This window comes from Aspergillus campestris, assembly GCF_002847485.1.
Source record: "Aspergillus campestris IBT 28561 chromosome Unknown P168scaffold_1, whole genome shotgun sequence".
NCBI classification, from domain to species: Eukaryota; Fungi; Ascomycota; class Eurotiomycetes; order Eurotiales; family Aspergillaceae; genus Aspergillus; species Aspergillus campestris.
In genome coordinates this window covers 894,762-917,193 of record NW_020194336.1, presented here as the reverse complement: position 1 = coordinate 917,193, position 22,432 = coordinate 894,762, and the positions used below count along the sequence as shown (strand labels likewise).

The following is a 22,432-nucleotide window of genomic DNA, read 5'->3' as shown; positions in this document are numbered from 1 at the left end:
TCTTCGCACCGGTGGGCGTCTTATAATATACTTTGATTCTTCGCAGTCGCATAGGTCACCCTCTACTATTTTTTTCTTACGGTATTTAGACTCATTCTAGACTCTGTTTAAGGCAAAACAACAAGCGAATACAAAAAGAGAAAGAATAAAATGCTAGACAACAACCCCCGCGAAACCATCACCCAACTCTTCTCCTTCCTCCGCGCCCAAGGAAACACAGATTACCTCGGCGAGCGCGTCTCCCAGCTCCAACACTCCCTACAATGCGCCCATCTCGCCACTCAATCCCCCCAATACGGATCCGACCCGGAGGTCATCCTGGGCGCATTACTCCACGACGTCGGGCGCTTCATCCCCTCCGCAAAGAACATGCCCGCCATGATCGCGCCAGACGGGGCATACATCGGGCAAGCAAGCCACGAGGTCCTCGGCGAGCGATACCTGCGCCAGCTGGGGTTCAGCGAGAAAGTGTGTCAGCTGGTGGGGTCGCATGTGGTGGCGAAGCGGTTTTTGACGGCCACGGAGAAGGGGTACTATGATGGGTTGAGCGAGACGAGTAAGCGGACGTTGGAGTTCCAGGGAGGTGTGTTTTCGGAGGAGCAGGTTTGTGAGGCGAGGGGGGATCCGTGGTTGGGGGAGAAGTTGGATGTGAGGAGGTGGGATGATCGCGCGAAGGATCCTGAGATGGAGGTTCCTGGTTTGGAGGAGTATGTGGAGTTGGCTGTGCGGTGTCTTGATGGTACGTACGTTTTTTTTTTTTTTTTATATTTGTGTCTTTTTGAATGTCTTTTGCTCTAGAGGTGTGTGCTGATTGTGTAGAATCGAGGGCACATGTCGTTGTGGTCTCCCGCCGGTATCCACTCCCTGAAACGCCCGTCTTGATTGTCTCGGTCTCGGAAGGTCTTTTGGACCAGTGTCTGGGCCATGTGCAGGAGGTAAAACGCTATGGCTGGATCGTTGAAGGCTTTCCTCGCGCGGAGACTGGGAACAGACCGGCTGTGGAGCAAGAGGTGCTTGAACAGCTGGCGCGACGAGGAGTCAGGGTAGCTGACCTTGCCGCTGGTGCCCAGGACTCTTCCAAGAACGATACATGTCTAGCTCTAGATTCAGACGTAGTCGACATCTACAATGAGCTGGAAGGACTGTCCGCCACAGACCCGACAGGCCGTGCTCAGGTCGTGGTACGGCGAGGTCTCGCCCTGCTCCAGCAACGGAAATCCGACTTCGTTTACCTCTCTCTGCCGACTAATTTGGCGGATACTTCATTTGGTAATCTTCTAGAGGAGCTCAAAGATGGACTAGTCGGTCTGGACGTGGTCATAGCGATAACGGCAGACAAGGCTCCAGATGGCCGGGACAGCACTGGGCGGACAGTATTTGACGCGGTCTTCGACCGAGCCAGAAAATCTACCAAAGCATCTTCTGTTATTCTACCATAGCCAATTGTACTTCTATAATGGGTGATGGGATTCCGCATCAAGCGGCCACGGGTCAATCTCAGGGAATGGTGTCTGCAGGTTAAACATGTCAAAATCACTCATATCCTCCACCCATCCAACGTCCGCGTGGAACATCTCCAAGGGTGCCACGGCCTGGGGTGATGGTCGGGTCGCCGGGATAGCGTCACCGCCCCCGTCGGAGAACTTGCTGCGTAGTTTGTGCACGCCACATCCGATTTTCACTAGCAGGTGCTGCCGGTGCATCTCGCTGGTAGTCTCTTGCAACATGACAATCGTGCGGTCTACCAGCGATAGAATCTTATTCTTGTCGAGCGTGACGGCGTCGGCGTATTTCGTCGCCACTTTCAACAGGAATACCACGGCAAACGCAATCATGGTGTCGAAGCAAAGCGGCAGCCCGTTCAGCAGCGACTGCAGTTCCGTGTCGGACGTGATCACCCCCAGGATAGAAGCCGCGCAGATAACGGCCGTGTTGGCAATTTCCTCCATTTCCAGAGACGGGAAGCTTTTCGGGTCCGGGCATGCTTGGGCACCCCGAAACGCATGCGAGCAGAGATACAACTTGGCAAAATGGAAGTGTAGACCGACCCCTTTGGCCGGGTAATTGCCTACCTTTTCGTTGGGCCCAAACCGATCACTCCAGTCTGCATACCACGTATCCAAGGCGATGGAGAACCGGCGCAGCTGGGCGAGTTTGCCAGGTGGGACGGGCGTATCCACGTCTACCCCGAAGGTGTCGAACACGGCTGCCGAGATGGACCAGATCTTGACTTGGGTCACTAGTCTGACGTCGTCTTCGGTGGCGTGGTCCGTCTCCAGGAATTGCATGGCCGCTTTGATGCTGTCGCAGTCTCTTGACATGGGCGGCCGGCCGTATAGAACGGAGCAGTGGTGGTCGCAAACATATACTAGGTAGTATAGACGAGTCTGTACGTACGCAAAACGATCTCCTTTCAGGGCCTGGTAGATCCCGTGGTTGAGCTTGATCTCCAACGCGATTCGGACTGCTGTACATACTGTTAGTCTCGATCTTAGTCCCTACAGCAGGGAAATCTACCCGTTCCTGCCAGTCCCCACGACAGCTCGTGAAGCCAGAAAGCCCCGATACAGAGTCCACGGACGTCATCCACATTGTGCTCTCGGGAGAACGTTGTGGTCGCCACGAGCTGTTTAAACTCGTTGTAGCACCTCTCAAACAAATGGCCTAGCGATTGCGAATGCAACGCTGCGACAGCGCAGATCGCCGCCGTCAGAAGAGGCGAGCTTGCCACGACAGTATCCAAACATTGGTGATCCCCGAGTATGCGGTAGAGAAGATGATCTAAGCGCTCATGGTACCGTTGGAACAGACCCTCAGCCTCCTGCGGGGTGAGAATTCCACGCGAGATCAGGGTCGGTCGGACGGGCGTTCGCGCCTCCCGGGGACTGGGGTTGCTCATCTCGGAGATACAGGACGCCGGGATGGATGCAGGCTCACACTTGGGGTCAAGCTCCCACGTCTGCTCCTCGCTTGCTTTTGGTCTATACTGAGATGTCTCTGGAGCCTCCACCTGCCTTTCTAGACCACCCCTAGGCGGCCCTACCGGCTGAGCACCGGGTGTCTGCAGCTGACTCGTCAACTGTTCCGTAATGCCCTCCAATCTCCGTATCTTCTCTGCAACGCCATGCTTCCACCTGTCGCCTCTTAGTTTCCGTTCCTTTGTCCATCAATTCTGAGACATACGTAACGTCATCCTCCAAGAGCATCTGCAGGCTCCTGTTCACAGCGCAGGGCAAACCTCTCTTCTTGCACCGCGTGCAGGGCGGTCGGCCGTCCGGCTGCATGTGGCACTTGATCTATCCTTTTGAGGATCTGCCAGCCAATATAAGGGGAGGCACATCTGACCTTCTGTTTCCGACATGCGACACAAGCTGTAATCTTCCTCGTAATCTCTGGGGGCTTTCGGTCTCCAAACGACTCCCGCAGGGCTGAGACATCAGGCGGGGAGGGAATCAGTGATTCTTCCATTCTCCTAGCAGGCGACTTTTGGTTATGACTGGATCTTTTCGAAACACGCATCAGTTGTTACATGCAGCGTGTACGCCTGGAACAAAGATTCTAAGTGCAACTATCACGCACTGCATCCCATCGTCAGCTGGGAAGCCCCGACGCGATGCGGGGTGTGGTCGGAGGGTTGCGATAACGGCGAATCGGAAGGGGTTGATTGGACCGTCATCGCGACGATCGTGATGACCATCCACCTAGTCGTTATTATTAGCAGTAGGAGTGGGGTAGTCGCAGATTGTCGGACATGGGGGAGTTGAAACCGAGAGGAGAGAGAGGAAACAAACGGGGTTCGCGCCGACAGTTTGCAAACCCCGAATGCGCCACACGTGGTCAAACGAATGTTTTGGTCGCTTCACCTTTACCCACCAAGTAAGGAGAATATACGACTAACTTCAACTAACTCTCGCTACATAGAGCCACGCTTCCCAAGCCACCGCCATGTCCTACCAACAACTTCTTCGATACGAGAAAACCCCTTACCGAGACCGGAACAGGATGTTGGTTGTCTTGCGTGGCCTTCGTGGATCCCGTGGACGCCATGCGGTATACAGCATGGCATGGATACAAGCCTCGTCGCCATGCTCTTTTCCGTGAAGTGGATTCACACCATGTTGCGTTCCACTAGAGCTAGGGGGTTGATGCTCCAGCTGTTTAGGGTCTAGTCAAAGTTTATTCTCTTAGACGCCTCGATACGGTTCTTTGACGGCATCTGCCATAGTCGACAGATAGTCGGTCCGTGTGCAACCTGGACATAAGCGAGCCGCAACCCGAGTATAGACGCTTCCAATGAGAAGACAAAAGCCGACAACAGCAGTTCCGGAGGGGATCGTGGATATTTGACAAATAGCGATACGCCAAGGGTCTTGTGCTGGAGGCCCACCATCTGGTTTCCATTGTTCGCCATACGCGAGCCAACCAACTACCCAAAACAGGAAAAAGGGCCAGAGTTTAGCGATGTTACACTTGACCGAACAAAGCCGAATTCATTGCGTCCTATAGGGGATTTTCCGGGTGATCGTCTAGGCCAGATGCGTGTTCGAACGCAGCCGTTGGGAACAAGCATGGTCCGGAGATAAATGCAGCAGGTCTGTTGGGCCCATGCAGTCCAGGGAGTTGGTGAAACACATACTAACAACGGTGAAGAGAGTATCCACAGCTTGAGCAACCAGATGCAACCGAGGGTTCTAACCCATGTAAGCCAGTATCTTCAAGAAGTGCTTGACCAGAGGGTTGAGGTGGATGTCGGAGCGAGTATCTCCATATGGATTCCATCGCTCTCATATATACGCTTTCATATAAACACAAATAACCAATCATCTAGTATATACCAGGTAGTGCACTCACTAGAGACTCCTTACCCAAAAGTCGATGTCTTTTTCAAGCTATATATCATATCTTAGCTAACCCTAAGAGAAGGGTTTAACCTGGTAGACAGTACTTGACAGTACTGATACTGGCGTCTTGCTGTTAGTTTTATAGATCATTCTGCCAGTTCTGCCGTCAGTTAGACATTATGAGTATGATAAATAGCCACTATCAAATGTAAAACACAGTCGGGTCACAAAAGGAGTCTCTTACGCGGTCTAAGTAGCTTCGATCTAAGCCTAACCTTCGGTCTGTGGAACTGAGAGACACGCAATCGGCCAGTGTTCGGACTGTTTTCATCGCTCTTCCCACACATTCTATGTAATGTTTTAGCAAGCAGACTCCTCACATACAACTCTTCACAATAAATCCCAATCCCCCTCAATCACGTCGTCTAAACATGAAGATAAAATCCATCGCGAGCCATGTCCTTCCTGTTGAAAAAACCCTACAACGGCGCCCAGTTGATTATCATTATCATGATCAATAACAATTGGTACTCCGCGGACTCCTTCCGCAACATGTGCTCCTCCCTCAATATACTCGAATATATATTCAGTCCGAGATTCTGGAACCGGTAGACGCGGCGCTCTCCGCAACCTAACACCGTCTGTTCTCAGATATACCAATCCACTAGCCAACCCGTCTACGGTACACCATATGTTGTCCAATATCTCTGTAGACCGGAGCAGTCGTTTTGGTTCGTGCGCCTGGAAGTACGTGTCTTGAAGGGCATCTGAAGACTTGATCAACCGCTCTCTTGTGTGTGGGATTGTTTCCCAGAATGACGGAGGACCGCGATGGTACACTGCGATTCGACCAGCAACTTTACCTGGCAGAGATCGTTTACTGTACTCCCTTTCATCGTGTCGAAGTTCGATAATGATTATCGGGGGAATAAAGTTTACGGCTTCGATGTTCATTATCTGGCCAAGCCTTTCCCACACCACTCGGGACTGCTCCTTAGTTGGCCGTTGCCATTTCGGCCAATGGAAGTGTGCTGGTATGGGATCAGCCATCCGATGATTGCTATAATTTGTATTTGTGATGGGAGGGGTGTATTTAGAGCCAACAGGGATAAAAATGGCAGCAACACACGCGATAGTCAGCGGTGTAGGCGACGGTGGGGTGGCTGTCTCGATAATTATTCGCGGCCAGAAGAAATTGACCGACACGGCACTGAAAGTGTCGAAGATCCACTGGCTCTCGTGGGCAGCAGGAGGGCGGAAAGTGCTTGAGTCGCCATCCCAGAGGCTGAACGGTGCTATGTCGGCGTAGTGCCTAGATCCATAGCCAATATTCCACGTATCAAGATGGGGCATCTTGATGGAGTTGTCCTGCAGATGGGACAAGAGGACATATGGTTAGTGAGCAACAGGCTGGAGAGTATTTTCTCGCCGGTTGAGGGTGGTCTTTAGTTGAAGAGTGAGAGACTAGAGAGGAGAGTGAATAATAGAGTGAAGAGAGAAGTGTATATGCAATATCACGTGTTATATGCTTCGAAGAAGGAGCTCTACGAAATACATCATCATTACCATCATTTCAATCATTTGCAGGTCAGATCTAGACCTGTACTGTTGACTCTAAGAAGCCACACTGAGATCACATATTATATAAAATCGTGATTCACGGGTCTAATTTCCTGCAAACCTCCACCCCGCGCAGGGTTTTTTTTATATCCGTCAGATCCAGTATTATACGAATGCTAAAGAATAGCCAGAACAAATGGATCTAAAGATATACCACAGTAAAAATACGCTCGACTAGCTGTCTGAATTTAAAAAGGAGATCATAATCATTAAAAGCAAGAAAAACGACTGGAGAGGAGGAAAGCTCTTGTCGAACAAAGGGTCTACCTCGTTTGCCTCTATTGAGTAATCCATCAGACACATTCTACAGGTCATGCAACCATATCCAGACCATTGAAAGGTAAATATTAGCAAACAAATTAACAAGCTTATCTTGAACCTTAGTAAGATACTGCCTGTCATGGAAATACTATTTTAAACCCACCAAGCAAGGCACCTCAGCAATGCAACAACGTGGAAAGCAAGAAACAAACATCTCAAGTCGGGTCCAAGGCCACGCACAACCAAGACTCACCCACAGCCACCCCATATGCCGGTTCACATCATATCATATCATATTATATCATATCATCCATTGCGAATATCGCCCCTTCCACCCAACCTAATCGGAAGATTCTAACCGCCCCAACCAACACTTACGCATCCATCCGACTAGGCACCCCCTTGTCCCCTTTCAGGAGAATTACTTACTTACTTCAGGGGGCGAGATGATGCGAGTACGGGTATGAGTATACGCCGTACTGGATCATTCATCATTTCTCTCGGATGCCCGCCCCCGCCCCATCTGCACTGCCCTCCTCGTCTGCTCCCCCCTTTCGGAAAATGTTTGCTGGGGTGGGTTCCAGGGCGCAGAGCCTCTTTACATTTGGCATGATGACGGCATGACATAGATAGGGCTGCCGCTTACATAGGTCCCTTGGTTGGGATGGAGAGGGGGGGGGGGGGATGGAGGACAGTGAAGGGGGGAAGACTATCGAGCGGCCATTGCGCTCGCCTATCAATCAAGGGGTGTCGCACGGTGGAGAATAGTCAGAACGAGGTGCACCGCACTGCGCTGCGCTGCTTGCTGCGGGATCTGACGAGAGGAGGGGGCAAAAGTGAATATGGGGGTGCTCGGTTATCTGGCAGGGGAGAGACAGACAGACGCACAGACCGACCGATGGGATTTAAAACTTGACGCCCATCGCTAAGCCATTGTGTGACCATGTTTTTTTCCCAAGCGACCGACGGGGTCGAGTTGGTCAGTTAGTGTTGGGTCTGGGGCACTGTATACTCCGTACTATACTACCTAATACAAGGAGACTATTCACGGGTAGTAGATATCCTTGCATGAGGGGGGAGCACACTGCGTCACACGACTCGTCAACTTCGGGACTGTCCAGTGTCGTGCCGGTCAGTCGACAGGGGACTGTCTAATGTCTAGAGACAGGAATCATGGGTTGAAGAAAAGCTCACGTCGCATGAGAAATTAGGTTGCCAGGTGGGGTGGAAGGGTCAGGATCAACGCTCTGGATCGACAGACCCTTGACAACATGGGTAAGAAGGAAGCGATATCACAGTACGGTGAGTCTGATTGGAATGGCGGTAACCCATCCCATCTCCATCCATCGCCCCGATTAACTTGATATGAACCCTTCCAGACCAAAAGGGGGAACAAGGCAACCTAAGCTCCAAGCGGATGGTTCACCGCTAGAGTTGGCGATGTGATATATCATTCCTCATGGGAGGGGGGATTAGTTGGGTCGCTTGACTAGCTTGGACCCGAGGAACCGGGGAAAATGAAGCGAGACCACGGAGGAGTTGATGGATCGGGATCAAGACTAATTCGTTCGGTGATTTGGGGAAGAGCTTGTTAGGTACCTAGTGGGAGTCATGAGAATGCACCTCGTATCATCCTGTTCTCTCTGGCTTGGTGGAGTCTGGATGAACAGCTGGTCTCTCTAAACCCAGTTAGGGTTAGAGGAAGGATTCAGCTGTACAACATCAACCAGCGCAATCATCTTAGATTATTGGCTCTTTGGGGTGATTTTGTCTCCACTTGATCAGCCCCAAGATTATTATGGTTATCCTGATTGACTCTAGTTATTTATCTCGTGAGTTATTGACGTGGTGGGTGGCTAGACCCGGCAGTTACCGGGATCCACTGCTTCGATTGATCGATCGTTCCATGCCTCAACCTGGAGTCCGATGGAATGCGACTCTTGATGCGACTGCAATGTTGATACGGATGTTGATGTTGATGCTGGCATCATCCCTCTCGGTTTCAGGGCCGAATTGTGATTGTCCCTCCCAGACCTAGGTTTAATCTAGGTTCAACCATCCCTTGCATGGATGTGTCACTCCTTCCCCTCCCCTCCATGAGGCTATTCCACCCTCCCTGGTTCATGATCGCTGCTCTCGCCGATCCGTTCTCCCGTCTCTGGTTTAGTGCCGGAGAGGGATGGGTGAGATTCATACATTAAATCAATATTAATAAAAATTCCAACCCAAAAGGGTCAGGCATGTCCAACTGTCCTGCGCCTCCTTCTCCTCCTCCTGGGTCCGAGAGACTCTATCGGCGTCTTGTTATGCACTGGGCCGCATCCACCCCCATCACATCCCTTCATATCACATCACGACCTTGCTGTCTTCGTGGTTCTTTTTATTTATTCCTTTTTTACTTTCTAATTATTAACAATTATTCCATTTCATTTGATTTCTGATAGTATATTTTATTCCTTTTTATTCTATTCTATTTACTCCTCTTGAGTAGATAGGATGCCTGTCCCCTCCCCTGCCCTTCGATCCCAACCCTGGTCTCTTCTTTCTCTCGCTCGGGTCCCACTGCATTTCTCGTCCTTCGTTTCGCTTCCTTGATCTCGATTACCCTTCTTTCCCTTCGATCCACCTCGTGGGAATGGACGGTGGCATCTGGTTTTCTTTGTTCTCCTCGATCCTGAAACGTTGACGTGGGTTACGGGGTTACAGCCTTTTCCTTCTGCAGGGCCGGATTAGGGCTCGCGCGGGCTTCCAGTCGACCCAGGAGTTGGGTCCCCATCGTATTGGATCGCTTGTATTGGTTTGAGAATCGGACCAAAAAAAGAATCCCAAGCAGAAGAAAGAAAAGAAAGAAAGAAAGAAAGGGGACGAAAAGGGAAAAAGAAACGGGTCTGATGATCCAACCGGCTGCAGTCAAAGAAACCCATCCCTACCTGATCCAAGGGTAGAGAGGATCAAGAACAAGAGGGGGAGAAGTCCAAAAAAAGGGAAAAAAGGGAAGAAAGAAAGGAAGAACAACTCGTGTATTCGACTTTTCTTTGTCTTCGCCCCAGATTCGGTGATAATTTCCAAACCTCCCAAGGCGACATCCTGATTATATTCCAGTTTCTCCCCGGGCTGTGTGGGAAGTCAGTCGGTCGATTGTCCAACCCATTCGTGTCATTTCATTCTTTCTTTTTTGAAAATCTCCTTTCATTTTTCTTTTTCATTGACTGATTTTATTGGGGTTATTATTATTTGGGATTACTTCTTTTCTTCTTTTAATTTCCCCCTCCCATTGGGGGAACGAAGAGGAAAAAGTTCCAGTCGAGGAGATCACGCATTAATTGCAGGACGGTCCTGAATCCGATAGACGACACAGCATCCCGGACGGCCTGCATGATGCCCTCCCCATCCTTCTTTAAATCACCTCGACAGGCGCCGCCCATGAGACCCTCTCGATCCCTCGAGGGTCTCGAGCGTGTTATTCCCCCACGATTCTCTGACCCCCCAGGACGATCGACCGTCCACCTCGACAAACCGCTGCCCGAATTACCTGTCAAACCGTTACCAGAAACCCCTTCGATGGAGGGATCGACCGCCTGGAGTGAGGACAGTAGCCTCGTCGACAGTCTGGAGTCCCACCGGCACTCGGGGGATTCCACCGAGAGCTACCCCGTCTTCGTCCGTCCGGGTTCCGCGGATCTGTCCGAGCTGGTCGACCATGCGGCGGCGCCGGATTCCTCGCTGGATCGTGCCTCGTCGTCCGGTCTCGAGGACTACGTGAAACACCCGCCGCTGTCGAAAAGCAATCCTTATCTGTCGGACGAGGACTACGAACCGGAACGACCCATCCCTCTGTGGAACCCGACGCCCACGGGTCCCAACCATTATTTCCGCGAAAAGAAGTGGGACTTCTTCCCTGAGCTGGCCACTCCATCGGCCATGAACACTCGGGCGCCCCCATTCCCGACAAAACCCCAGAAGAACAGCAGTCGTCTGAACCTCGCCGTCTTCGATTTCAAGAGAAACCATCGATGGCAACCCTCCGATCGCGGGGGCTAAGCCTAGCCCACGACGTGCGGGATTCAATCCGCTCCTACGTCCAGCGACGACTGTCCCGGAATTCAGTCGACAAAGAGAAGACCAAGCGCGAGCAACGACCCGCCACCGCGCCCGACGACACCCCCGACTACCTCTATGCACAACCTGCACGGCAGCGGGTGCCGTCAAGTCAGTATTCCGACCACGAAAGCACCATCACCGACATGAAGTCCGCAGGCATCTGGACGAAGCGGCTATCCGTAACGAGTGCCACGAGCACCGCCGCCTCCAGCAAACCACCCCTCACACCCCTCGCCGCCTCTCGGCGGAAGAAGCAACTGGCCGTGCCCCTGTCCGCCTACCAGAAGTACGGACCCGCCATCTGGGAGAAACCCAGCCGCGAGAAGCGCATCAGCTATCGCCAGAACCACCGCGTGCGGTTCCCGCGCTATCGACGAAACACTACCACGCCGCGGACCCGGCCGGGGTCGGCGGTGGCTACCTCCACCCCCTTGCCGTCGCCCACACACTCGCAGCTGCAGCGGAAGACGACCCGCGAACGCGTACGCGCGCTGCAGAGTGGCACCAGCCATGTGCTGGTTGCCCTGGACGGCGCCCGGAAGCGGATCATCGGGGCACGGGTCGAGCGCAAGCATAGCCAGCTGAAGTCACAGATTCGACTGGTTGGGCCGGTCAACCCATACCAGAACCTTCGACAGGCGGATACATGGATCTAACGTGAAACTGGGAGCCAAGTGGGCGATGAGAGGGCTTGATTGTCCGATTCTTCTTTCTTTGACCTCGAGTCTACTATATTGCATTCTTCTTTCTATCCTTTAGCTTTTTGCTCTTTTGATGCTTGTTTCTTCCCCGCCGTTGTTATATTGATATCCACTTGCTTTTTCTCATCTCTTGATTTCAGACTGCTACGCTGGGCGTTGGGGACATGGTTGGAGCAGGACTACCCTTTTTGATTCAAAATATGACTATCTGTCTTTATTCTTTATTCCAGACTGTAATCAAACATTCTCGTCAGTATATGACTATATGTAATTAGGGCTTGGCTGTCTTGGCCAAATGATCAACATTCTTCCCCGCTGGATAATCGTACATAATTACGTATGCCAATAATGTGTCCCTCGTGCCTGTTTTCGGTCTTTCCCTCCTTGTCTTGTCTCACCATCTCCTCTTCTCCTCTTCTCCTCTTTTCTCCTCATTCCCCTCTTTCTCCTCTCCTCCTCTCCTCCCCTCCTCTCTTATCTTCAACTTCCACCCACTTTCGTCCTTGCCAACCCTTGGATCGGCCTGATCTATCCATTTACACGCTATCTGATCTTCCCCCCACAATGGGTGGAGACGCGGTCCGACAAGCGCCCAGCTCCCTTCCCCGGAGTCCCGCCGGCCCCGTAGGTCAGCGGATCAAGGGCATCTACACCGACCGTCTCCGACAGTTCACCGCAGGTGGACAATACCAGTCCCAGAATCTTGTCGCGTACGTTTATCATGACCCGCCTGCTCTCTCGTCGAATGAATTAAATGTTTATTAACCACTTCCCAGGAAACTCCACGAAGCAACCGCCTCAGATGAAGACCATGTCAAGCTCTCCGTCTATTCAGTTCCAGATCTGCAGCGTCCTTCGTTCAAGGAAGCCACTTCCCATGAGTTCAAGCCGACTCGGATTGGCGCCTCATTCGGCCCCAGTTGGTCCACCCACTGGTTCCGCATCCGGCTGACCGTCCCGGAGCACATGCGCCAGAAGGAACGGCTGGAATTTCATTGGGACGCCAACAATGAGGGCCTCGTGTGGACCGAAGACGGTCATCCGCTGCAGGGTCTGACGGGTGGCGGCGAACGGGTTGAGTGGATCATCCCCGACGCCTGGCGCGACGGCAAGGAGCATGTCTTCTACATCGAAATGGCGTGCAACAGCATGTTTGGCAATGCGCCCGGCGGGGATTCGATCCAGCCGCCCAACCCGGATAAGTACTTCACTCTGCATACGGCGCGCATCACGGCGGTGAACCTCGAGGCGCGGGCGCTGTTCTATGATTTTTGGATCATCGGGGGTATGTCCTTCTTGTTGGTGGGGAGTACCCATTTTGGAAGACTAACGATAGATAGATGCGGCCCGAGAGTTCCCTGGAGATTCCTGGGAGTCGCACGAAGCTAACGTGGTTGCCAATTCCATCATGGACGCGTTCATTGCGGGCGGTGGGAGCCAGGAGTCAATCAAGGAGGGTCGCAAAATCGCTCAGAAGTATCTTGGTGACCGTGTCGACTCGCCCGAAGTCTACAACACCAAAAATGAGTCGATCATCTACGGCATCGGCCATTGCCACATTGATACGTGCTGGCTGTGGCCCTGGGCCGAGACCAAGCGCAAGGTGGCCCGGTCGTGGTCCAATCAGTGCGACCTCATGGATCGGTATCCGGAGCATCGCTTCACGTGCTCCCAGGCACAGCAATTCAAGTGGCTCAAGCAGTATTATCCGAGCGTCTTCGACCGGGTGAAGGGCTGGATCAAGAAGGGTCACTTCCAGCCGATTGGCGGCAGCTGGGTCGAGCACGATACCAACATGCCCAGCGGGGAGTCCCTGGTGAGACAGTTCCTGTACGGCCAGCGGTTCTTCGAGAGCCACTTCGGTGAGCGCTGCACGACGTTCTGGCTGCCGGATACTTTTGGCTATTCCACGCAGATCCCCCAGATTTCGCGCTTGGCGGGTATGACCCGGTTCTTCACGCAGAAGCTGAGCTGGAACAACATCAACAACTTCCCCCACACCACGTTCCAGTGGGTCTCCCTCGACGGTAGCCAGGTGGTGTGCCATATGGCACCGTCGGAGACGTACACGGCCGAGGCCAACTTTGGCGACGTCCGACGCAGCGTGACGCAGCACAAGTCGATGGACAACGATCGCACCTCGCTCCTAGTCTTCGGGAAGGGCGACGGCGGTGGGGGGCCGACATTTGAACATCTCGAGAAGCTGCGCCGGTGCCGGGGCGTGAGTGACAAGACGGGCTTGCTGCCACGCGTAACGATGGGCCACTCGGTCGATGACTTTTTCGCGCAGCTCGAGAAGAAAATCGCCAACGGCAAGCAGCTGGCCACTTGGTACGGGGAGCTGTACTTTGAGCTGCACCGCGGGACCTACACTACGCAGGCCAACAACAAACGGAACAACCGTAAAGCGGAGTTCCTGCTGCGCGAGGTCGAGTACTTGGCCACTCTGGCGTCCATCACTCATCAGGGGTACAAGTATCCCAAGACGGAGATTGACGACATGTGGGAGGGGACGCTTCTCTGCCAGTTCCATGACTGTCTTCCGGGGAGTTCTATCGAGATGTGCTACGACGACTCGGACGAGCTGTACGCGCGAATCTTTGAGACCGGCCACAAGGCTCGAGAGGAAGCCCTCAAGGCACTCGGGTTCACCGACCAAGGATCCGGAAAGGATCTCATGGCCATCAATACCCTCCCATGGCCCCGGTCTGAAGTGGTCAAAATCCCCGAGGCCCTTGCGACCTCCACGGGTCCAAAGTACGCTCTGGTCAGCGGAGAGACCGGTGTCATGCGCTGCGAGCCGGCGGTCTCTACCACCAAGCCCCCTGTCACGGTCTCAGAGATCAAGCCCGGCGTGTTCCGTCTGCAGAATGCGTCGCTCAGGGTCGACGTCCACAACGGCGTCATCACGTCACTGTTCGATCTCCAGGCCGAGCGCGAGGTGATCGCCGATGGCGGCCGGGCGGGCCAGCTGGTCATCTTCGACGACAAGCCGCTGTACTGGCAGGCATGGGATGTCGAAGTCTATCATCTCGAGTCGCGCAAAGAGCTCACCTCTGGCCCGACCTCCATCTCGGGGCGAGATGAGCACCAAGTCAGCGTTGTCACCGAAACCAAGATTAGCGACCAGAGCTGGGTCAAGACGACAATCAGTCTGGCGGCGGCGGTGCCCAACCAGCCGTCGTATGTGGAATTCTCGAGCGAGGTCGAGTGGAAGGAGAACATGAAGTTCCTCAAGGTCGAATTTCCGGTGGACATCACCAACACGGAGGCATCGTATGAAACGCAGTACGGGATTATTCGACGTCCCACGCACTACAACACGAGGTAGGTCAACCAACAGTAGCCCACCTTGATATTAAGATGTAATACTAACTCTCTCCAGCTGGGACATGGCCAAGTTCGAAGTATGCTGCCACAAATGGGCAGACCTCTCTGAAAACGGCTACGGCGTGTCCATCCTCAACGACTCCAAATACGGGTTCGCAACCTGCGGCAACCTCATGCGTCTATCGTTACTGCGCGCGCCCAAGGCCCCGGACGCACATGCCGACATGGGACGCCACCACATCCGCTATGCGATCCTGCCGCACGAAGGCGCCTTGGACTCGCGCACCATCCGCGCCGGCTACAACTTCAACCACCCGCTCGTGCTGCGGGCCAGCAGTGCCAGCCGTGGACCCCCCACGCAACCCTTCCAGGCTGTGTCGGTGAAAGGCGCGGCCTCGCTCATCCTCGACGCCATCAAGCGCGGCGAAGACGACGAAGACATCTCGCGCGATACCCTCCCCAAGCGGGCCGGAAAGAGCATCATCCTGCGCGTATACGAGTCGCTGGGCGGGAAGAGCCGCGGCCGCATCTGCAGTCACTTCCCGATCCGGGAGGCGTGGAAGTGCAATGTTCTTGAGGACAATGAGACAGCGTTGACGCTGCGGCAGGAGGCGGATGGTGAGGTTTGTGCGGATGTCGAACTGAGGGCTTATGAGGTTGCGACATATCGGTTGCAGTTGTAGTTTTACCATGAGCCTGATCTACCAAAGCCTGGGGAAGAACTACTGAAACCTACTGAAACCTAGCCGAGGAAGGCTGACTGAAGGTCTAACAGGAGGAAGCGAAGGTAACCCGAGTATGAATATTGTTTAAGAGATAAGGTACATGTATCACGGATATCATATTGTTAGCATAACCTCAATCAACCAACCAGTGCCTAGCTCCTTTAGTATAATATAAAAAAAAAATGAAAGATAAGAAACGAGATCATCCCCAACCCAAACACCATCCAAACCCACAACTAACTCCAGCCCTAAAGCCACATCAGCCATGCACAATGCCATTCCACTCCATTCTCACAAGAGTTCACAGCATGAAACGAAACGAAACGAAACGAAACGAAACGGACTATAAAAAGACAGATCACTCCCTAGCATAACTAATCTTCAACCTCTTCGACGGCGGCTTCCCATCCTCCTCCTCATCAACATCATTATTATTACCATTGTTGCTATTCCCCGCCTTACCGCGATTCGCCCCGCCTCCACCGGACGAGGAAGATTTCTTCTTATTAGCCTTGGACGGGCCGCGCACTTCGCCCGCGTCTTTGTCTTTGGTGGTAGCGCTGCTGCCGCTTGCTTTGGCGTTGCTGTTGCTGTTGCTGTTGACGGCGTTGGTGTTGGTGTTGTAGGTTGATGTGGGTGTCGCGGCGTGGGAGGGGGTGGTTTGGGCTGAGGAGGAGGGTGAGTCCTATACATTAACTTCATTAGTATCTCTTTTTCCCCCGGGATAGTAGTAATGAAAGAGAAGAAAGGATGGGAGGAAAGGAGACAAACCCTCATAAACCCCGCCGAACTCCTCGAAAACACCCGATCCGCATCCGTAACCTGCGCCTTTCGTCGCGCGACGCCCGTCCCCAGCGCGATGCTCCCGCTGCCGCCGCCCGCGCCGCCGCCGAGACTGCTGCCCGCGCCGCTGAGACCGCCGCTGGAGGAGCCCTTGATGTAGTTGTCGAAGCCTTTGATGATGTTGCCGGCTGTTGTTTCTTCGAGGTAGGATTGTTCGAAGCGGAAGATTTGGTCTTCGAGTTGGGACTTTTCTTTTCGTTAGTCTTGTATGTCTTTTTATTTAATTATCTATAGATAGGTATATGGGAGGATATATGGGAGAAGTAGAGAACATACCATACTCTTATCCATCATGCGCTTCTTCTGAATTGTGTCGCGTAACTCGCGCCGGAGTTTCTCGTAGTAGGGAAGACCGCGGTTTGCGCTCCCTGACGCGGTCGTTGACCCTACCCCTGTACCTGAACTCCCGTTCACGCCCCCGCCTCCATTGGGGGCTGCGGATGCGCTGCCATTGGGCTGCGCTGTGTCTGTTTGGTTGTTGTTGTTGTTGGTCGTGGGCGCAGTATTTGTGGTAGAGGGAGGTGGAGGGTTGGTGGTGGTGGATGTTGCCGGTGCTGTTGCTGTTGCTGGTGCGGTTGGGGGTGGGGCTGATTCGGACATTTTTACCCCTTCTTCTTTCTTGTCCCTTTCCTCTTTTAAGAAGATCAGTTATAGGTATGGTGGTATGGCATGCGTTGAGCAGGTCAGTCGTCGTTGAAGCTCGCTGAGTCGGGCGAGAGACAAGAGAGATCAATCTCCGGATCGGCGTGTTTGGCGTGTTTGCATTCGTACATATTAGGCCGGCCGTTTAGTTCATTGATGGCATCATCTGTTTCCCCCTTCCGTCCGTTTATCTACTTCCAGTACTTTATTCTATCTCTCTCTTTTAGAATACTCATCTCTGGCTTGACAAAATGGACCACTCCCACCACATGAACATGGGCATGAACATGGATATGGGCCACAACCACGGCGACATGGATATGGGCGGTGGGCAGTGCAACATGAACGTATGCTCACCCCTCTCCTCTTGTCTACGACTGGTCCGCTGATATAATATAATGGGGGTAGATGCTCTTCACCTGGTCGTCGAAAGACCTCTGTATCATCTTCCGACAGTGGCGCGTGACAGGCCCGTTCTCGCTCTTCGTCTCCCTGGTTGTGATCGTGCTGTTGACGGCGGGTTATGAGGGGGTGAGGAAGGTGACGAGACGGTATGAGGCGATGCATGGTAGGCGGTTGAGTGCTTTTACGGCTGTTACTGGTATGTTATCCTATCCTGTTTTATTCTGTACTATTTAGAATTCGCTGTTTTCGGTTTGTTTGTTTGTTGTTTTCTGTCTTCTGTGATGCGTGTCTATGTCTGTCTGTCTGTCTTCTGGCTCGATTGGCGCGGGCATTGACAACACAAGGCAATGACCGTCAAGACATCGAGTCCGTCGACGATGCGACTGCGCCGGATTCCCAGAACCATCATCCTCCTTCCTCCAACCACGCCGGCTTACCCCTGCTTGTAGGCAGCGATACTCGGAGGGCCTTGGAGCACCGCGGCAAGGTCGTCCTGGCGCTCTTGTATGCGGTGCAGGTGTTTTACAGCTTCTTCATCATGTGGGTGGTCTCCTTCTCAGGTTCTCAATCCAGTGCTGACCGTCTAGGCTCCTCTTCATGACGTACAACGGCTCGGTCATGTTGGCGGTCGCGGTGGGTGCGTTCGTCGGGTATTTGGTCTTTGGGGAGGATACCACGGCGGCCAAGACGGTGGCTTGTCATTGATTGCTGGGTTGTCATTGACGGTGGACGGCGGGATACCGGGTTGAATCGCGGGAAATAAGGGAGGGGATATAGATGGTCTTCTTGTCACGAGTTCAATGAATGTGTTGTCTTCTTCATGGAACTTCCACGTCGCTCCCGTCGTCTCCAAACCCAAAGCTGAACCCCCCGGCCGAGGCATCGGCGGCCTCGCCGTCTGGCTTGCCGTGGACGATCTCATCCCACTTGCGCTTCTTGCCATCGTTTCTCTTCTGCAGCTCTTCCTCCGCCTGCGCAAGAAGCTCCGGGTGCAGTTCACGCATCTTAGTCACGAACCGGTCGTAGGGGTTCTGGACGTCCTTGCGGAACCCGGAGATCTGGTCAGCCTTGTTGCCGAGGAAGTCCAGCGCCGCCGTCAGATGGCCCCGCGGGATGAAGTTCTGCGTCACGGCGATGGCCGGCTCCAGGTTGACGACCAGGTGCCACCAGCCCGACGGGACGTGCAGGATCTCGCCCGCCGCGCAGACGCCCTCGATGCAGCCGGGCGTGCGGCGCGCCTCGGCGTGGAACCCGAGCAGCCACTCGGCGATGCTGAGCGGCGACGTCACCTCGCTTTGGTCCTCGGACACGAAGACGCCCGGCGGCGGGGGCAGCTTCGTCGACGAGGGAAACATGATCCAGTATTTGGAGCCGCGCACGACGGCGTTCCACGCGCTCGTGGCATTCGGGTCCTTGTGAAAGCTGCTTCCGGACCGTTCGGGGCCGACGATGAGCCATTGGCGGTCGGGGCGGTCGTCGCCTAGCACCGAGAAGAAATCCTCCCCGAAGCACGGGGGCGGCCAGTAGGCGGCGGAGGAGTCGTCCTTGGTCCGGTCGGTCTGGAGGCCCATCTTGGAGACGAAGGCCCGGTCGAATAGGTAGAGGGGTCGCTCGTCCATGTTGCTCTTCATGTAGTCGACGTAGGTGCGGAACGGCCAGTCGACGGACTCAGCGCGGAAGACGACGTCCCCGTAGGTCGACAGCAGCGAGTCCATGGTCCAGGTCTGGTAGATGGGCCATTCTTTCACGGGCTCCGTCAGGATGAAAGGGGTGTCTGTCCATTTCTCCTGGAACTCCTCCTGGGACAGATTGGGCAGTCGGGCGATCTGGTTCTTGGCGGGGATGTCGGCGACATAGGGGTCGATGGAGACGTGCGCACAGTGGAAGGGACGGTGTAGGGCGTCGGAATAGAGGCTCGAGCAGTCCAGGATGCACACTCCCGATGACGGGAGGTTGAGATAGGTGGAGCGCCACGTTCCTCGCCAGGTAAATGACGGTGGAGGGGATCTGTATACAGTACTTTAGTCCATGTTTTCCCTGCCCATACCATTCCCCACGGAGACTTACTCCACAAAGAGGGCTTTCCACAGCTCCTCGGCTCGAGTAAAAGCATACAACGCCTTGCACGTCCGGCCAACAGCCAGCAAACCCGACCCATCGAGCGACTCCAGCACATTCAGGATCAGCTCGTCGGGCAGGAGTCGAAACGCGCCAATGGCATGACGCAGGTTCTCCGCCGCCAGCAGGGCGTTCCCACTCGGCTTGACTCCCAGGGGATGACCCGGAATGGTATTCTGACTAGGCAAATCCTGCAGACTGTCATTGGGATGCGACGTGTAGATGCTCCTCACCGCATCGGAGTCACGGTTGGTGGGGTCGAAGGAGGTGATATCGGGCATTTTCATTCCTGCTGTCACCTCTGTGTGATTTCGAGTGATGTGCAGGCACAAGCCGATTGATTCAATCCCAATGAATCATGCGATATGACTCTATAGCTCCGTCGTCAGCAGCTAACCGATGTGACTCAACTGGAGATAGAAGAAGTATAGCCTCAGGTTGCCGAATGAGAAAAGAGGGCAAACCTGAGGCTGCACTGATTGGCTGACACCCAATCCGGCAGGCGGTGAGTGTCGGCTAGACTCAATAGCGCGAAAAGAGGAAAATTTTCGGAGCAGAAAAAAAAAACAGCAGAGAATCTTTGGGTCGAAGTCGGCTGCAACTTTTTTTTTTTTTTTGCCCTTCCCCTCCCCGCCTCATTCTTCTTTCCCACACTACATCTTTTTCATCTCTCCCACCTCACCTCTACTCTTACTACACATCTAGATCCGGACTCAAGTCGTGGTTCTAGTTTTTTTGATATTTTTTTATCGTTACTTTACGGTATGTTTCCCTGCTTTTTTTCTTCCTTTTCTTTCCCCCTCTGCGTTCTCTTGTTCCTGCCCCACTGTCGCTGTCGCTGGTCACTAACAAAAATTTTATCTTGCAGTTCACTGTCCGATCACAGAGCAATAGCCTGTGATTTTTTTATCTACTCGCAAATATGGCTGACAAGGGTTTGGAGGATGTCCCCGAGGGTAAGTTATCTTCTTTTTTCTTATCTTTTTTTCTTTCTCTGGACGTTGCGATGTGTGGTGGTCGGATGTGGCGTCAGGGAAAAATCAGCAAAGGAAAATATGATCCAGTGAAGGGGAAAGAACACAAGAAAAGAAGGCGAAAAGAAAGAGAAGAAGAAGAAGAAGAAGAAAGGAATAGGCAAACGAACGAAAGAAATGAAGAAAGAGAAAGACAAAGAGAATCATCAAAACAGACCATGCTAACAATCGCCAACAGGACAGATCGAGTCCAACTACGATGAGGTCACCGACTCCTTCGATTCTATGGACTTGAAGTCCGAGCTGCTTCGCGGTAGGTTTCAACTGGATGAATAGAATCAAAATGAGAGTATGCTGATTCGTCTCAGGTGTCTACGCCTACGGTTTCGAGCGTCCCTCCGCTATTCAGCAGCGTGCCATCAAGCCCATCATCAACGGTAGGTTTTCTTACCATCATCTTATCCAGCGCGGCATGGTCTAATTCATCCAGGCTCCGATGTCATCGCTCAGGCCCAGTCCGGTACTGGCAAGACCGCCACCTTCTCCATTGCCGCTCTGCAGAAGCTCGACGCCAGCCTGAACGCCACCCAGGCCCTGATCGTCGCTCCCACCCGTGAGTTGGCTCAGCAGATCCAGAAGGTCGTCATCGCCATCGGCGACTTCATGAACATCAAGTGCCACGCCTGTATCGGTGGTACCGCCGTCCGTGATGACATGAACGCCCTCCGTGACGGCCCCCAGGTCGTCGTCGGTACCCCCGGCCGTGTCCACGACATGATCCAGCGCCGTGTCCTGCGCACCGATCAGATGAAGATGTTCATCCTCGACGAGGCTGATGAAATGCTGTCGGTATGTTTTTTTCCCCCCCCCCCTTCTGACCCCCTAAAATCCAGTCACTGACCGTCCTAGCGTGGTTTCACCGAGCAAATCTACGACATCTTCCAGCTGCTTCCCCAGTCCACCCAGGTCGTTCTGCTGTCCGCCACCATGCCCCAGGACGTCCTCGAGGTCACCACCAAGTTCATGCGCGACCCCATCCGTATCCTGGTCAAGAAGCAGGAACTCACCCTGGAAGGTATCAAGCAGTTCTACATCGCCGTCGAGAAGGAGGACTGGAAGCTTGACACCCTGTCCGATCTCTACGAGACCGTCACCATCACCCAGGCCGTCATCTTCTGCAACACCCGCCGCAAGGTCGACTGGCTCACCGACAAGCTGACTGCCCGTGACTTCACCGTCTCCGCCATGCACGGTGATATGGAGCAGTCCCAGCGTGACGTGATCATGAAGGAGTTCCGCTCCGGTTCTTCCCGTGTCCTGATCGCCACCGATCTGCTGGCCCGTGGTATCGATGTCCAGCAGGTCTCCCTGGTCATCAACTACGATCTCCCCGCCAACCGTGAGAACTACATTCACCGTATCGGTCGTGGTGGTCGTTTCGGTCGTAAGGGTGTCGCCATCAACTTCGTCACCGCTGACGACGTCCGCATGATGCGTGAGATCGAGCAGTTCTACAGCACCCAGATCGAGGAGATGCCCATGAACGTTGCTGGTACGTCCTTATCCTTCTTCACTTTTAACCTCGATACTAACTTTTCCAGACCTCATCTAAACTTTTTGAGTCACCTTATGTCTCGATGCGGATTACGATTGCAGTTGCCAATGATCCAAGGGTAAGCTGCGGTGGACACGGCGTTAGAACATCGTTTTGCTTCTCTTGGCCGAGAATTTACCAAAAGTAGTGGCTTTCTGTATCTCCAGCATTTACCGGCGGCTCTCAGGGCGAGCTCTGGTTGCTGCTGTTCATGGTTTCCTTTGTCTTTATTTTTATCACTTATGGAGATGCGACATGCCTGTTCGACTTATTTGCT

The 22,432-nt window shown here is 53.5% G+C and overlaps 9 protein-coding genes across 9 annotated transcripts; 5 read left to right on the top strand and 4 right to left on the bottom strand.

Moving 5' to 3' along the window:
* Positions 1-90: 90 nt before the first annotated feature.
* On the top strand, positions 91-1,490 carry P168DRAFT_300776 (HD domain-containing protein). The gene is made up of 2 exons (XM_024838465.1): positions 91-739; positions 820-1,490. The coding sequence occupies exons 1-2, from the start codon at positions 151-153 to the stop codon at positions 1,437-1,439; spliced, it is 1,209 nt and encodes a 402-aa protein (XP_024696592.1). The 5' UTR covers positions 91-150; the 3' UTR covers positions 1,440-1,490.
* Positions 1,452-3,468, bottom strand: P168DRAFT_228692 (uncharacterized protein; the record flags this gene model as incomplete). The annotated part of the gene is made up of 4 exons (XM_024833145.1): positions 1,452-2,467; positions 2,518-3,134; positions 3,184-3,296; positions 3,346-3,468. The coding sequence occupies 4 exons, from the start codon at positions 3,466-3,468 to the stop codon at positions 1,452-1,454; spliced, it is 1,869 nt and encodes a 622-aa protein (XP_024696591.1).
* A 1,626-nt stretch (positions 3,469-5,094) lies between these two features.
* P168DRAFT_6147 (uncharacterized protein) lies at positions 5,095-6,399 on the bottom strand. The gene has a single exon (XM_024842055.1). The coding sequence runs from the start codon at positions 6,192-6,194 to the stop codon at positions 5,232-5,234; it is 963 nt and encodes a 320-aa protein (XP_024696590.1). The 5' UTR covers positions 6,195-6,399; the 3' UTR covers positions 5,095-5,231.
* Positions 6,400-10,100: 3,701 nt separating this feature from the next.
* On the top strand, positions 10,101-11,842 carry P168DRAFT_300774 (uncharacterized protein; the record flags this gene model as incomplete). The annotated part of the gene is made up of 2 exons (XM_024838464.1): positions 10,101-10,695; positions 10,725-11,842. The coding sequence occupies 2 exons, from the start codon at positions 10,101-10,103 to the stop codon at positions 11,477-11,479; spliced, it is 1,350 nt and encodes a 449-aa protein (XP_024696589.1). The 3' UTR covers positions 11,480-11,842.
* A 160-nt stretch (positions 11,843-12,002) lies between these two features.
* On the top strand, positions 12,003-15,731 carry ams1 (alpha-mannosidase). Its single transcript, XM_024834035.1, has 4 exons — positions 12,003-12,234; positions 12,301-12,809; positions 12,865-14,851; positions 14,910-15,731. Exons 1-4 carry the CDS (start codon positions 12,089-12,091, stop codon positions 15,535-15,537), a joined length of 3,270 nt encoding a protein of 1,089 aa, XP_024696588.1. The 5' UTR covers positions 12,003-12,088; the 3' UTR covers positions 15,538-15,731.
* On the bottom strand, positions 15,523-17,115 carry P168DRAFT_323193 (chromatin modification-related protein EAF6/MEAF6). The gene is made up of 3 exons (XM_024840662.1): positions 16,699-17,115; positions 16,351-16,608; positions 15,523-16,264 (listed from the first exon to the last, which is right to left on the bottom strand). Exons 1-3 carry the CDS (start codon positions 17,020-17,022, stop codon positions 15,938-15,940), a joined length of 909 nt encoding a protein of 302 aa, XP_024696587.1. The 5' UTR covers positions 17,023-17,115; the 3' UTR covers positions 15,523-15,937.
* Positions 17,116-17,315: 200 nt separating this feature from the next.
* On the top strand, positions 17,316-18,174 carry P168DRAFT_314126 (low-affinity Cu transporter; the record flags this gene model as incomplete). Its single annotated transcript, XM_024839747.1, has 4 exons — positions 17,316-17,411; positions 17,473-17,665; positions 17,814-18,009; positions 18,057-18,174. 4 exons carry the CDS (start codon positions 17,316-17,318, stop codon positions 18,172-18,174), a joined length of 603 nt encoding a protein of 200 aa, XP_024696586.1.
* A 113-nt stretch (positions 18,175-18,287) lies between these two features.
* Positions 18,288-19,868, bottom strand: P168DRAFT_229439 (putative F-box and JmjC domain protein; the record flags this gene model as incomplete). The annotated part of the gene is made up of 2 exons (XM_024833185.1): positions 18,288-19,476; positions 19,537-19,868. The coding sequence occupies 2 exons, from the start codon at positions 19,866-19,868 to the stop codon at positions 18,288-18,290; spliced, it is 1,521 nt and encodes a 506-aa protein (XP_024696585.1).
* A 1,156-nt stretch (positions 19,869-21,024) lies between these two features.
* Positions 21,025-22,333, top strand: tif1 (putative eukaryotic translation initiation factor 4). Its single transcript, XM_024842048.1, has 4 exons — positions 21,025-21,410; positions 21,471-22,113; positions 22,163-22,234; positions 22,304-22,333. Exons 1-3 carry the CDS (start codon positions 21,225-21,227, stop codon positions 22,171-22,173), a joined length of 840 nt encoding a protein of 279 aa, XP_024696584.1. The 5' UTR covers positions 21,025-21,224; the 3' UTR covers positions 22,174-22,234; positions 22,304-22,333.
* Positions 22,334-22,432: the final 99 nt, after the last annotated feature.

Bases quoted from the DNA above. Each gene is read 5' to 3' on its own strand.
- P168DRAFT_300776 (XM_024838465.1), top strand. From the start codon at position 151: ATGCTAGACAACAACCCCCGCGAAACCATCACCCAACTCTTCTCCTTC. The intron at 740-819 runs GTACGTACGTTT...CTGATTGTGTAG, and splicing joins GGCTGTGCGGTGTCTTGATG to AATCGAGGGCACATGTCGTT.
- P168DRAFT_6147 (XM_024842055.1), bottom strand. From the start codon at position 6,194: ATGCCCCATCTTGATACGTGGAATATTGGCTATGGATCTAGGCACTAC.
- ams1 (XM_024834035.1), top strand. From the start codon at position 12,089: ATGGGTGGAGACGCGGTCCGACAAGCGCCCAGCTCCCTTCCCCGGAGT. The intron at 12,235-12,300 runs GTACGTTTATCA...ACCACTTCCCAG, and splicing joins CAGTCCCAGAATCTTGTCGC to GAAACTCCACGAAGCAACCG. The intron at 14,852-14,909 runs GTAGGTCAACCA...AACTCTCTCCAG, and splicing joins CCCACGCACTACAACACGAG to CTGGGACATGGCCAAGTTCG.
- P168DRAFT_323193 (XM_024840662.1), bottom strand. From the start codon at position 17,022: ATGTCCGAATCAGCCCCACCCCCAACCGCACCAGCAACAGCAACAGCA. The intron at 16,609-16,698 runs GTATGTTCTCTA...CGAAAAGAAAAG, and splicing joins GCATGATGGATAAGAGTATG to TCCCAACTCGAAGACCAAAT. The intron at 16,265-16,350 runs GTTTGTCTCCTT...GTTAATGTATAG, and splicing joins GTTCGGCGGGGTTTATGAGG to GACTCACCCTCCTCCTCAGC.
- tif1 (XM_024842048.1), top strand. From the start codon at position 21,225: ATGAACATCAAGTGCCACGCCTGTATCGGTGGTACCGCCGTCCGTGAT. The intron at 21,411-21,470 runs GTATGTTTTTTT...TGACCGTCCTAG, and splicing joins AGGCTGATGAAATGCTGTCG to CGTGGTTTCACCGAGCAAAT.